The sequence below is a fragment of the Cynara cardunculus genome, assembly GCF_001531365.2.
Source record: "Cynara cardunculus var. scolymus isolate 2C chromosome LG 5, CcrdV1, whole genome shotgun sequence".
Classification (NCBI taxonomy): Eukaryota; Viridiplantae; Streptophyta; class Magnoliopsida; order Asterales; family Asteraceae; genus Cynara; species Cynara cardunculus.
In genome coordinates, this window is record NC_037532.1 from 19,877,446 (window position 1) to 19,892,233 (window position 14,788).

At 36.4% G+C, this 14,788-nt stretch overlaps 1 protein-coding gene across 1 annotated transcript; it reads left to right on the forward strand.

Annotated features, from left to right (window-relative positions):
• The first annotated feature begins 3,008 nt into the window (after positions 1 to 3,008).
• LOC112512883 (protein NETWORKED 2D-like) lies at positions 3,009 to 6,886 on the forward strand. The gene is made up of 3 exons (XM_025119013.1): positions 3,009 to 3,102; positions 4,365 to 5,607; positions 5,785 to 6,886. Exons 1-3 carry the CDS (start codon positions 3,009 to 3,011, stop codon positions 6,884 to 6,886), a joined length of 2,439 nt encoding a protein of 812 aa, XP_024974781.1.
• Positions 6,887 to 14,788: the final 7,902 nt, after the last annotated feature.

Here is a 14,788-nt window from a genome sequence, read left to right on the forward strand (position 1 = left end):
TGCAGATTGAACACTTGTTTATGTCACCTTTACCCTTAGATAGCCATATAGTGGGGGTCTTGGGGCAGCGCCCTCCCAAGGAAAGTTGCATGTAGTATTCTATAACTTTTATTGAGAAGGAATGTAGCTTTCTGAACTTCAGATCAAAATATGAAGTTTGATGCAGTAACCGTTATTAATCTTATCTATCGGTAGTTATTCTTACCTTCAAATAACTACTTAACCACCCTTAATTGACAGATGAATAAGTATCTATAAAAGGTAATTTATGTCTCATTTTTATATACCTAGAGTTTTGTTTTAGAATGAGAGTGAGATTTTGGATTAGCTCAATACATATTTTGGGTAACCCAATTACGCTTGAAGGGGTGAAATGTTGTATTTGAAAAGTGTTATCTGATACAAAATCCAAGATTTTATTCAAGTATTCATACCTCTAACCCAAAAAATTCTAAGATCTACCTTATTCTCGCCATCTAGCCATGTCTCGTAGATCTTGTTCAGTGTCGTTTACGTAACAAACGCACCCTAAATGATAAGAATCCGAGATCATGTAAGAATTTGCTATCCTTAAATAATAGTTCAACCCTATGTGTCTAGCTATCACCAAATTTACTTGAAGACGATTTAAGCAAAAATCATAACCTTTAAATCTAGAGAACCCATAAGCGTTCGTATGTTAAAGTCGACAATAAATGCCTCATAAAATGATATAGTTGCTGGAATATACGGGCAACTATTGGACGGTTACGATATTCAACGTAACGGTTATAAGATGGTGGAAACCCCACTGATCAATCAACGGGAAGAACTCAACATCAACACGTACTGTTGTTGACACTAAACTACTACAACTACCATCAATGCAGTCACATCATCTGCTACACCACCATATCCCCTTGGAACTTCCCAAGTTCTAAGTTCTAGCTAACTTATATGAGTGTGCACTCTGTACATACGTATTTTTTAACCCATATTATAACTTAACTAAAAACCCATCATTCTTTTATAAATTAGCGACAAAAGACGTAGAGAGAGTTGTGATTCCGATCAATAATAAAAAAGAAAAGGCGTAAAATTAAGGATTTGCTTTATTCCTTTACGTGAATGCGAAGCTGTCGTCGCAAGGTGCAACACACGTTCTCCTTGAAAAGGATTTCTTTTCACTTACATTCATCATAATTCACAAACAAAAATATATACGATGATAAATTAAGATTTAAAACAATGCATCTCATAAATTTTAATAAATCTTTTTTTAAAAAGAATTTATTATTTAAAAGGTTATAATAATTTTTTGTTTCACAAATTTATAGTATATATTTTAGTTATATAAAAATGTATACCCTCAATTGTATAAAAATATAGTATATTTTGTTACAATTAAACTTTTAAAATTACGTTTTCTAAAATAAAGAACTGAACAAAGTTGATTTTCTTCTCCGATTCGAGAAGAAGACGAAAAAATTGGATCTTTTTTTTGTACAAGTCTTTTGATCGAATACTTTAGAAATATATTTTATAGGATTATTTTTTAAAAATATATTTAAAAAACACTTTTTACGTGATGTACTATAAAAAAAAGTTGATAGAATCATTATTTTTCAAGTCATATTAGGTTGTCAAAGTTCGTACAAGATCATTATGGAAAGAACTTCTTAGGTCATCAAATAACTTTTTTTTATTAACCAGAATATCCAATCCGCTATGCGAATCGACTAATCTTAGAACGACCATCTGTTTTGTAGATAACCTGGAGTCACCGCATTTGAACTTCCGTGGCCACAAGGGGATTTTTATTCCTCCTTGGATTTGAACCTGAGACCTCTTGGTATTTTGACCTTTGGAACCAAGCTCAAACCAATTAAACACCACTCTTATTGTTTCAAATAACTTTTTTAATGCTTTTGTATAAGATATATAGTTTCTTATGGAAATGAGGCGGCATTTCTGGCAAATGAAATAGATCAAACAATAAAAAATACAGCTAACAAAACGAGGGACTCTCTCCCAACAAGTTAACTAAACAACCCTTAAAATCAGTACAACAAAATTGGGTTTATAGGACGTCCCTAATTTCTAAGCGTCTCAATAAACCGTTTTATAAGACTTAATTTATATAACTAAAATATACATCGTCATATCTAAAGCTGTTGTAATAAGTTAATATTACGTTTTTGGGCTTCTTAACAAGTTTTTAGGACATTTTTAATACAAAGCGTCGCATTAACAACTTTAAAAGACACTTTTGAGAAAGTGTCCTATAAACTCAAATTTTTATAGGACAATTTTTCAAATAGTATTCTATAAAGTTGGTAATGGGACGCAAGTTTCCTAAAAAATTTATTGCAACGTCAAAAAATGTCATATAAACTTATCACAACACCTTTAGATAAGATGCTTTATTTTTTTTGGTCTTGTAAACTAAGTCCTATAAATAGGTCTATTAGGACGCTTAGAAATTGGAAGTGTCTTATAAATCCGATTTTGTTGTAGTGGATATATAGGTGTCATGTTAATAAACTTAAAAATCCTACTCTGGTATGAAAAGGTTAAACGCTCTAACAGGCCTTGTAATGCCTTCGTTTAAAATGCAGATATGTTAGATCTTAGAGAAGTAAAGACTCATTAATTATTCGATAGCAAGAAATGAAAAACATACTTCAAAAACATACTTAATTTTGATTAATTGGATGCGTTGTTGGCCCAAAACTTAGTGCCAAAGGTGATGCAATTATTCAGGCTTACTACACCTCATTTTATATACCCTTCCATCCCCACCACCACTTTTCTTATTCTTTCTCATTTTTCATACTCAAAGCACCCAACTCACCATTTTCACTAATAACATCCCTCTTTTGGTTTTCCTTTTCTTTCTCCCTCTACTTATATGCTCGTTCCCTTCGCAATCGAGTTGATCACACACGATTGAAAGAGAACGAGTTACACGTTCATAAACGAACAAGTAGGAAGGAACTGAGAAAGAAAGACGAAGAAGGTTTCAAGAGATGTTACAGAGGGCGGCGAGCAATGCGTATTCATGGTGGTGGGCAAGCCATATTCGAACCAAGCAGTCCAAATGGCTCGAGCAAAGCCTTCAAGGTAACTATCTCTTGGCGTTTCTTTTAATAATTGTGGGTGTCCAGCCATCCGAGCCAGCATGTATACAGTACTTCAACTGATCATATTGAGCCCTTAACCCCATGAACCCCACTGGTGATCTATGGGAAACCAACCCAAAATCATACGTAAACTATCCCGATTAACTATCTCTCATTTGTTCTTTCTTGGTCTTTCTCTTTTACCTTTTGTGTGTTCATTTGAAGAAGATTTTATGATTACCTCTAATAATGTCATTAAAGATGGGCACAGGCCATGACAATATCAGACCAACATATCTTGGTCCTTGCCCATCTCTAATGTCGTCCAAACCTTCCCTATGATGCTCTACCTTTGATCGGGTATGTTTGGTTTGGTTTTAGCATCATTCTAACGTTATTCAAATAGATAAAATTCGTACTAGTGTTGGGGTAATTGTTTGTAAACCAAACGTGAAATTGAAATCCAACTCTAAATCCCACCAAATCCTGCAAACCAAATCGGTTTTTAGGTTCCGTTTCGTTTGCGGGATTTGATGAAATTTGGAATTTAATTTCATCTCAATCCTATGTTTGGATTTGAAATCCTTATGATCCGTATGGTTTGACGAAATGTTTTTAAGGGATTTGGATTTGAAAGTATCTGTAATCTTTGTTTATTTGGTTTTATAGCATTTGGAATGTAATTATATTTCATTCATTATAAATAATTTATAAAACGGATTATAAAAATAATTAACTTAACTTTTTAGTACTTGAGTATTAAAACAAATATTTTTAACATATTTTAAAATATTATTATAATTAAAATTTGTAAAAAAAATATAGTGAAATACCAACTAACCAATGAGATTTCTAAACCCCACCTTTATAGGATTTCAAATTCAAGCATTGATCCGTCGAACCAAACAAATTTCATTTTCAAATCCTATCTAAATATCTTTCTAAAAGGGTTCTTACATAGAGATAGAGAGAAGAAGGTTGATGATGTATGTGTAGCCCATATGGGAAGGATTGAATGTTTACTAAACATTTTATTGTGGGTAAGGGGTGGTTTATCCAAATCCTTATCCGGTAAACACTTATCGATAGGAGTCAACACTATAATCTATTTTATCAGATAAGATCCTAGTATATTAAAACGGTATCGTATGCAACAATTTATCAGGTAAACGCTTATCGGGTAAGAGTCCTCACCATCACTTACCGGGTAAGACTCTCTATTCCTATCATCGCTAACAAAAACTTGCGTAAAATAAATTGCAGATATGGAAGAAAAGGTTGCCAATGCCCTCAACCTTGTTCAAAAAGATGGTGATTCTTTCGCCAAGAGGGCCGAAATGTACTACAAGCACCGGCCGGAGCTGATCGCCTTCATTGAGGAGAGCGTTCGAGCTTATCGAGCATTAGCCGAACGATACGATAAACTCTCTACCGACTTGCAAAAGGCAAACACCACAATCGCTTCGGTTTTTCCGGACCAACTAACGTATGACACGGACTACGAAGATGACGATAACAACAACGGTCTAAGGAACCCCAAAAACATAGGTTCAGATCCACCAAAGGCCCCAAAACTCCCAGAAGGCAAAATCATGAAGAAAATGCAAGCCAAGAAAGTGACGAAAGATGATCACTTGGATCTTGGGAGATTGGGTTTGACGAAAAACGAGGCTATCGAAGAGATAGATAAGCTTCAAAAGGATATTCTTTCGATGCAAACCATGAAGGAGTTCACGAAAAGCTCGTACGAAAACGGGGTTGCCAAGTTATGGGAAATCGAGAAAACCATCATTGAAATGCAACAACGAGTTTGCAGTTTGCAGGACGAGTTTAAGGTTGCGAAAAGCATCGAGGACGATGATGCCCGTGTTATAATGGCGGAGGCTGCATTGAAGTCGTGTGATGAGACTTTGGCTAAGTTACAAGAGACACAAAAGAAATCAACCGAAGCCGCTGGATTGGAGCACGAGAGGATTCAGAATATGAAACAGAAACTCGAGTCCCTTAAACACACAAACGATGCCGAAAAAGAAGAAGATCGTAAACTTGAAAAGGAGTTGTGGAACTCGGTTGAAAGTGAGCCAGAGATCGAAGAAAACCCGTCGAAGAAACCTTTGACCGTTACAGAATTGGCAGAAACTGTGGATAAGCTCGTGAACAAGGTGATTAGCTTAGAATCGTTGGTTTCATCTCAGACGGTGCTTATCGACAGATTAAAGACAGAATCAGATGATCTTCAGATACAGATTCGGAATTTGGAAGATGATAAAGCAAACTTGATAGATGGAACGAATAATTTGGGGAAAACTTTGAAGGAAATGGAAAAAAAACTGAATGGGGTGCAAGATTTGGACCAGAAAATTGAGAATCAAAATAACAGCATCAAGATGCAGTTTAGCCAAGCCCGTTGCAGCCTCGATCATTTGTCCGAAAACCTTCATAATATAAAGCCTGATGAAGATGAACCGGCAAAGCAAATGATCATGGAACTGGAGGGTGAATCCGAATCGCAAGCAAGATTGGAGGGTGAAGATCAGATGGTTATAAAGATCAAAGATGATGATCTAAAACCCATATCACAAGTGAGAATGAAGGGTGAAGATCAGATGGTTATGAAGATCAAAGATGATGATCTAAAACCCGAATCACACGCCAGAATAGAGGGTGAAGATCAGATGGTTACAAAGATAAAAGATGATGATCTAAAACCTGAATCGCAAGTGAGAATTGACTGCGAAGATCAGATGGTTACAAATATCAAAGATAACCCGATCAAACCAAAGGAAACCGGTATATCTGACACAGAAGAAAGAGATGAGACGAATTGGCAAGAATTGTTGTTGGGTGGTTTAGATGACAAAGAAAAGGTTCTTTTACAAGAGTATACAAGTATCTTGAGGAAATACAAAGCTGCAAAAAAAGAACTAGCAGAAGAAGAGCAAAAAAGACAAGAAAACATCTTGGAAACCAACCTGCAACTAAGAAACCTGCAAACCCTACTAGCAAAAAGAGATACCGAAATCCAGCAGATTAAACAAAACCTCAAACTTGTTCAAGAAGATGGAGTCGAGGAACTATCGATCTTTAACAACAAATCCGAACCCGTATCCGAGATCGAAGAAAAGCTTAGAACGGACATCGACGTGATTCTTGATGAAAATCTTGATTTTTGGTTAAGATTCAGCACTGCATTCCATCAAGTACAGAAATTCAAGAAACAGGTGGAAGATCTTCAACAAGAGATTACTAAAGCGAAAACCAAACCGAAATCAAACATATCGACATCCTCAAAAGATATACGGTCAGATATCAATCCGATATACAAACACCTTAAAGAGATACATAACGAACTTATGATATTTTTAGAAAATATTGCATCGCTGAAGAACGAGCTACAACGAAGATGTTCATCGTTATCGAACATCCAAGAGGAAATAACGACAGCTTTGAAGGAAGGTATGGAAGAAGAAGAGATCAAGTTCAGCACACATCAAGCTGCAAAGTTTCAAGGTGAGGTATTGAACATGCAACAAGAAAACTGCAAAGTTAACGAAGAACTTGAAGCTGGTTTAGATCATGTTACTGCCATGAAAGTTGAAACAGAAGAGACGTTAAGAAGGTTAGAGGAGGAGTTTGGACTTTTGGATCATAGCAATGGCGAAAGACAACATCGTCCACATGTGCCATTACGGTCGTTCATCTTTGGGGTAAAATCGAAGAAGCAAAAACCGTCGATCTTGGCATGTATAAACCCTCATAAGAAATTTGCTGCTTCAGACAGCTAGTGGCCTTTTCTAAGATATTTTGCTGTTCCTTGTTTTCGGTAGGAAGATTGTGATCAGTTTTTTTATTCATTACTAATAATATATATTCCCTCATGGAAGAAAAGGCCGGTAAGGACAATTCCATAATTCAGATGAAAGTCGGAACCTAATTTTACTACTACAAAATTAATACATCAAAATCTCGGGGCTTTGCGAATAGCAGACTCACAACATGTAAAGAGTTGTGTTATAAAATTTTTAAGGACAGGTTTTACCGTGACAGTTCAAATCAACAGTTTAACCAGGTTGGTTTTATATTTATTGCATTGTATTTAATTTTTTGTTCACTAAGTGAACAACTCTGATTCTACTCATTTCATTTATTGAATTTATCACGAAGAATAGATTCAATCTGTGTGAATTGACACTCTGTTGAGGTGTTTTGGGTTCTGAACGTTAAAAGGTTTAATTTTGTCCGTTAAAGATTTAAAGTTTTTATAAAGATTAAAACTTTATTTTGTTTCATATATTTTACTCGAATTATTTTTCAACAGTACTTGTATGTACAATTAACATATACGACACATGCATACATACATATACATATACACATAACAACTTATACAAAATAAATCAAAGTAAACCTCATACAAATAAAAACACAAAAATTACAAAAAACCGTCAGTGAATTACAAAGGATTACTAACGGGATGCAAATCCGTCAGTGTATGCAACAGATATTTAATTTTCTAAATTTTTATTTTTTAATTATTAAATCCGTTGCAAAAAATCGATTAATTTGTTTTCCGTCAGTGATTCATAATTTCCGACGGGTTTTCGTTTATGAACAACGATAAAAACGAAAATAGAGCACGATGGATGCAGAAGTGCAAAGTGCGCCTTCTCGCGCCACCTTCGCGAATCTCGCGCCCGCGCACACATGTGTGTTGGGCCTTCCACTCAAGACCCCCACCATGAGTCCACCAACTTGTTCAAAACTCATTTCTAGAGAAAACCTTATAAGCTACTCTAGAAAATCTTTTTCTACCAATGTGGGATGGAAGACAAATTTTCAACCCACAAAATTTCCAACAATTTCCCACCAGGTTGGAAAGTTTTCTGACATTCATTGTAGATAATGTTACAGTGGTGTCACTAAAATTAAACCCTGTTTAATGTAAGTATGCAAGAAGGGATCAATCCAATGGTATCCTTAGGATTTAAACCTTGAATCTTGCAACCACTCCGACTTACTTACACACATCATCTATCAACCTTGCTCTCTCACTGAGCGCTAATATGGCCATGCGCTAAACCCTGTTTCATGACTTACTAAAAGAGAAACCACTACTCTTCATTTGAGGCRGCACCACCTCTAAGTCATATAGGCAAAGTTCTATAACATCTTCGTTGTTAAGATGCCTCTAAACTTTGTTAAGAGATTAACTCATCATTGTTCTCGACAATGCCATACTATATTTCACCTTACATGGATCTATCATTTGATAGTACCTTTTATCAGTCAAGTGACTTGTTGTTACCCTTTAAACTTGGTAGATAGGAGCACTATATCCAAGTTGGGTTTCCATCACTAACTGATTCTACGTGGCTTCAGACCCATGTCTCTGGTTGTTGACCCTACCAAGTCTCTCGTCAGAGGCTTGGTTAGTGGATCTGCCAAGTTCCCACAAGACTTGAAAACACAATACTTATGGTACCATCATCAATAAGTTGTCTCACGTAGTTGTGTCGGAGACCTATGTGTCGCAACTACCCATTATATATGGCATTGTATACTTTTGACAGTGTGGCCTTACTGTCACAATGCATGGAAATAGAAAAGTCGGTCGAGGTTAGAAATGGATATCTGTTAACAAATCTCTAATCCATTTGGCATCTTTGCCCGTTGCCGCTGGGGAAATGAATTCGGCTTCCATAGTCGAATGGGCGATACACGTTTGTTTCTTGCTCGCCCAAGAAATCGCCCCTCCAGCAAGAGTATAAATCCATGCACTTGTGGATTTAGAATCACTTGAGTGATCTTTCCAACTGGCATCGGAATATCCCTCCAAGATTCCTGGATGCGTTGAGTATATCAACTCTAGTTCTTGGGTTCTTTTCAAGTAGCCCAATACTCTGCCAATTGTTTTCCAGTGATATAAACCCTGATTGCTGGTATATTGACTCAGTCTACTCACAGCAAAAGCAATGTTCGGTCTAGTGCAATGCATTGCATACATCATGCATCCTATTGCACTAGCATATTCTAGCTGAACCACTGCTATACCAATATTTTTATCGAGTTTCACACTTGAATCAAACAGAGTGTTAAACTCCTTATATATTCAAATGTTGAAACTTGGTTAGTATCTTCTCTATGTAGTGAGATTGACATAGAGAGATTTGAGATGCTGACCTTTTGGTCTTTATCCCAAAGATGGTATCTACTTCTCCAAGATCTTTCATATTAAAGTTCGAGGATAAGTACCCTTTTGTCTCAAGAATACCATCTAGATTGGTTATGATGATCAACATATCATCAACATAAAGACAGATTACCACAATGTACCCTCTCGTGTATTTTGAGTAGATGCATCGGTCAGCCCCATTATGTCGGAACCTGAAAGATGTGATAGTCGTATCAAACCTTTCGTGCCACTGTTTAGGATCTTGCTTTAACCCGTATAGAGATTTAACAAGTTTGCACACTTTATTCTCTTGTCCAGGTACTACAAATCCTTCAGGTTGCTCCATGTAAGCCTCCTCGTTTAAATAGCCATTCAAGAAAGCTGTTTTCACGTCCATTGGGTCAATATACAGTCCTTTTATGGTGGAAATTGCTATAAGAGTTCGAATGGAACTAATTCTAGCAACTGGAGCATAGGTGTCGAAATAATCGACTCCCTCTTTCTGTCTATATTCTTTTGCCACCAATCTAGCCTTGAAGAATGATATTGAACCATCAAGGTGCATCTTTATTTTGAATATCCACTTGGAACCGATTGGTTTCACCCCTGAGGGCAAATTTGCCATCACCCAAGTTCCATTATCCAAGATAGAGTCCATCTCATCATTTATTGATTCTTTTCATAGTGGAGCATCCCTTGAAGTCATGGCCTCTTTAAATGTCTTGGGATTCTCTTCAGTACTGATAGAGAAAATGAATTCTCTTGTCATTTTCTTTTGTGTCCCTTCTACCAAGTATGAGAAAAAGTCATTTCCCAAAATTTTCTCTTTTCTCACTCTTGTGCTTCTTCGTGGTTTGTCAGCCTGTTTAGAGGTTTTGGAACTAGCACGAGATGAACAAGAGGGATTAGAGGCCAATGTTGGTTCTAATCTTTCAGCATCTTCTGAAAATCTATCTTCAAAGAATTCCACATCCCTAGATTCTACTAAAACTTCTGACTCTTTGTCTAATAATCTATAAGCCTTGTTATTTATTGCATATCCATCGAATATGCTTTTAATAGCACGGGATCCCAATTTAGATCTTTTTGGATCAGGAGTTCGATAGTATGCAATACAACCCCAAACTCTTAGATAGTTCAAATTTGGTTTTCTTCCTCTCCAGAGCTCATATGGGCTAGTTGGAATCACACGACTAGTGATTCAGTTATGAATATGACAAGCCGTTAACAGGGCTTCTCCCCAGAGATTGTTAGGCAACCCTGATTGGTTCAACATACAGTTGGCCATTTCAACCAGGGTTTGGCTCTTTTGTACCGCCAAGCCATTTTGTTGAGGAGTAAATGGTTAGGTCCGTTCATGTTTGATACCATTCTTTTCACAGAATGTATCAAATTCTCTATTAAAATATTCACCACCTCTATCTGATCGAAGTATTTTTATTCGTTTTTCAAGTTGATTTTCGACTTCAGCTTTATAGAGTTTAAATGCTTCAAAAGCTTCATCTTTTGAGTGTGACAAATAAACTTGTAAAAAACGACTGAAGTCATCACAAAAAGTAATGAAATACCTTTTACCTCCTTGGGTAAGTATTCCATTTAATTCACAAATATTACAATGAATCAACTCTAAAATTGATGTGTCCCTTTTAACAGAAGGAAAAGGTTTCTTTGTAAATTTTGATTTTACACAAGTTTCACACTTTCCAAAATCTTTGTTATCAATTTTGATTAATCATTTGTTATGCATTTTTTCAATATTTCTTACATTTGTATGCGCAAGACGTTTATGCCATAAAGAAATTGAACAAACAAAATAATCCGAAGAAATAACTTTATTAAAAACGTCGGGAATTACATCACTTTCAATAGTAAAAACAGAAAAATTTGAAACTTCTTCAGGCATGGTTAAAACATTACTTCCTACTGAATCACTAGTTTCGACCTCCTYGCTACCATCCTCACTCAGATACAGGTGATACATACCCAACTGGTAGTATCCCTTTCCAATGAAAATCTTCCTCTTGTATATCACGAGCTTCCTTTATATTTATTGCAAACCCGTTTTCATCGAGTTTGCTTACAGAGACGAGGCTCTTGTTGATAGAAGGCACGTGAAGAAGATTTCGGAAAGTGACGGTCTTGCCGGAAGTGAACTTCAGTAGTACGGTACCCATTCCAACGACATTCGCACGGTCGTTGTTAGCAACTATCACTTGATTCCCATCTCGAGTCGATCCATATTCAACAAACTTGGACCTGGAGTCACAAACATGAACAGTGGCTCCACAGTGCAAGTACTAGCCACCTCTTCCAGCCACAATCCTTATAGAGGCCTCTGAGATCATATCAATCTCTTTCATATGGAGATTCGCCACAAGGTGTTGAATCCTCTCAACAGAATTAGCAGCAGGGGGTCCGGACTTTTGGTCCTTGCATTCACGAGCATAGTGTTCCRTCTCTCCACAGACGTGACACCTTCCGACCCTTTTAAATTTCTGCCCCGGGTTCGATTGATTACCAAATCTCTTACAACTCTTCTTTTGTGGACCCAAGTTCCATTCTATTTGGACCTCCGGCCCTTCCCTTACCTTTGCCTCCAGCCTGCACGCTGTTAGCATTCATCAAAGATTTGCCTCTCTTGTCCCAATTACGTGCCTCTTCCTTGATTCAAAGATGTTTTATCAAATCATCTAAAGAATAATCTTCGGTTTTATGCATCATTATTTTAGAAAATCCAAAATGGAGGCAGTTTATCAATTACTACCCCCACTTGGAAAATTTCAAGAATAGCAATAGAAAGCATCTTAAGTTTATTTATTAAAACTTGGAGCTCATGCACTTGCTCCAGAATTGGTTTTTCATCAATCATTTGAAATCTCAAATACTGGGACACAAGATATTTGTTAGTGCCATCTTTTGTGACTTGTATTTCAATCCCAATACGTTCCGTAACTCTCTAGGGAAAGTAATCGAGGAATACAAATCATACAGACGATCTGAAGAGCATTCATTATATGTCCACAAGCAAGAGTTTCCTCTTCCTTGCGGATCATTCTAAGTTTTTCTACATCAACAATTCTTTGAATATCCGACTGTTGCCTTTGCTTCAGAGACCGAATTTTCAGGAATAGGTAGGAGTCTTGGGTCCAGAACATAATAGAGTTTCACCACCATCAACATGAACTTGACTTTGTCCGCCCAACGAGTGTAACTAGACCAGTCAAACTTCTCGAGTTTCATCATATCTTGATTAAGAATTTGGTAGTTTCTGATGTCCATTACGGTATAAAACCTTAAAGAATGTTGAAAAATAATTCGAGTAAGATAGATGAAAAAAGTTTTAATCTTTATAAAAACTTTAAATCTTTAACGGACATAATTAAACCTTTTAGCATTCAGAACTCACAACATCTCAACAGAGTGCTAATTCACACAGATTGATACTATCATTTGTGATAGATTCAATGAAAGAAAGGAGTGGAAGCAGAGTTGTTCACTTAAATACAATGCAATAAATATAAAACCAACCTGGATAAACTGTTGATTTGAACTGTAATCTGCATGGTAAAACCTGTCCTTTATGGTTTTATCAACAACTCTTTACACGGTGTGAGTCTACTAGTCGCAAAGCCCCATGATTTGATGCAGTATACGTTTCGTTTATGAACATCAATAAAAAATGAAAATAGAGCACGGTGGATGCAGAAATTGATAGAGAGAAAAGAACGTTTGGAAGCAGCAACCGATATAAGGAAAACTGATTTTTTCGGTGTGTTCGAGAGTTGGCTTCAACCTAGTTTGTATACTGGGTGAGGCCTACAACTTCACRAAATCCTCCAAAACAACGCTGATCATGATGAGGATTTTTCTCAACTGWTCTTTATCTCAAAACATGGAAGGACCAAGTCAAAAAACCGATATGTTTTTAAAATAAAAACAGTTAATTTTTCTTCTCCTCTCGAATTTGTACCAAAAAGATACTCGGAGCTCGCTCCTTCTGCTCTGATGCAGCGTGCGAAGTGCAGTGCGCCTCCTCGCGTCACCTTCGCAAATTCCGCGCCCGCGGCCTCGGCCATGCGTGCGCATGTGTGTTGGGCCTTCCACTCAAGACCCCCACCATGAGTCCACCAACTGGTTCAAAGCCCATTTTTAGAGAAAGCCTTATAAGCTTCTCTAGAAAATCTTTTTCTACCAATGTGGGTTGGAAGACAAACTTCCAACGCACAAAATTTCCAATAAGTACTAGTATATGTATATGTATGCATGCATGTATGTGTTGTATATGTTTTTTGTGCATGTATTTGTTGTATATGTATGTATGTGTGTACTAATGTTGGTTTGATGAAGACTACGCACTATACGCACACATACTGCATCATGATGGAGGTGTATGTATATATATATATGCATTTATATGTTGCATGTGTATATGTATGATATCATGGATCTATATATATGTGTGTCAACCAAGATATCAAATTGGCAAGATTTCTCAACTAAAACAGCAGCCAAATAGAAGGTAAAAAAAATCTACCATTATATAATGAGTATTAAATACATCAACCAAATAAACATGTACTCTTTTTATCTCATAATATGCTTTCCAAATACCCAAGTTCAATGTTTGTGCTCCTTTGTACATCTTCAGTCTAAAGTAGTTTGCATGTTCTTCTGCTTTGGGATTGTGTTTGGATAGTGCAAGCATATGATATGTGTTAAAACTGCTCCTTCCTGTCATCTGCATTTACATTYTCTTGAAAACAGCTAAGTCTAATAAATTTCATTCTTTGAGTCTAATAAATTCTGCAGTAGCCATATTAAGTCTAAGGATCAATACAACAGCCAAGGATCAATATAAAAACCAGCACCCATGTGCCTGCTGTAATGCACACAGAGATTTAATCAAGTCAATGTTTGTTCTCCTTTGTACATCTCTGTGGAGATGTTTCTGTAATAGTCAAGAAGCATATTCAAACCTGATTTCTTTTTGACTGTTTCCATTTCATCTTATATATACACAGACACACACACATCTAGCCACAAACATGTTTTGTCCCTACTGTTCCATATGGATGTTCTTAACATTTTCTTGATTTATTTATGGTTGTATGACCTTGCATTATGGTTGTGACTTGTTTCTTCATGGTTGCCTATTAACATTAAGCTTAAGTATAACATGTTTACATTAAATAACATATGAACAAAGACACCATAAGATCCTTTTGAGGTTCATTAAAAGATACATAACATCAAGTCAATGCCTGTGCCTGCTATAATACATACAACACCCTTGTGCCTGCTGTAATGCACACAGAGATCTAATCAAATCAATGTTTGTGCTCCTTTGTACATCTTTGTGGAGAGGTTTCTGTAATAGTCAGGAAGCATATTGAAACCTGATTTCTTTTTTGTTTGTTTCCATTTCATCTTATATACACACACCCATCTGCCCACAAACATGTTCTGTCCCTACTGTTCCATATGGTTGTACTTAAGATTTTCTTGATTTATTTAT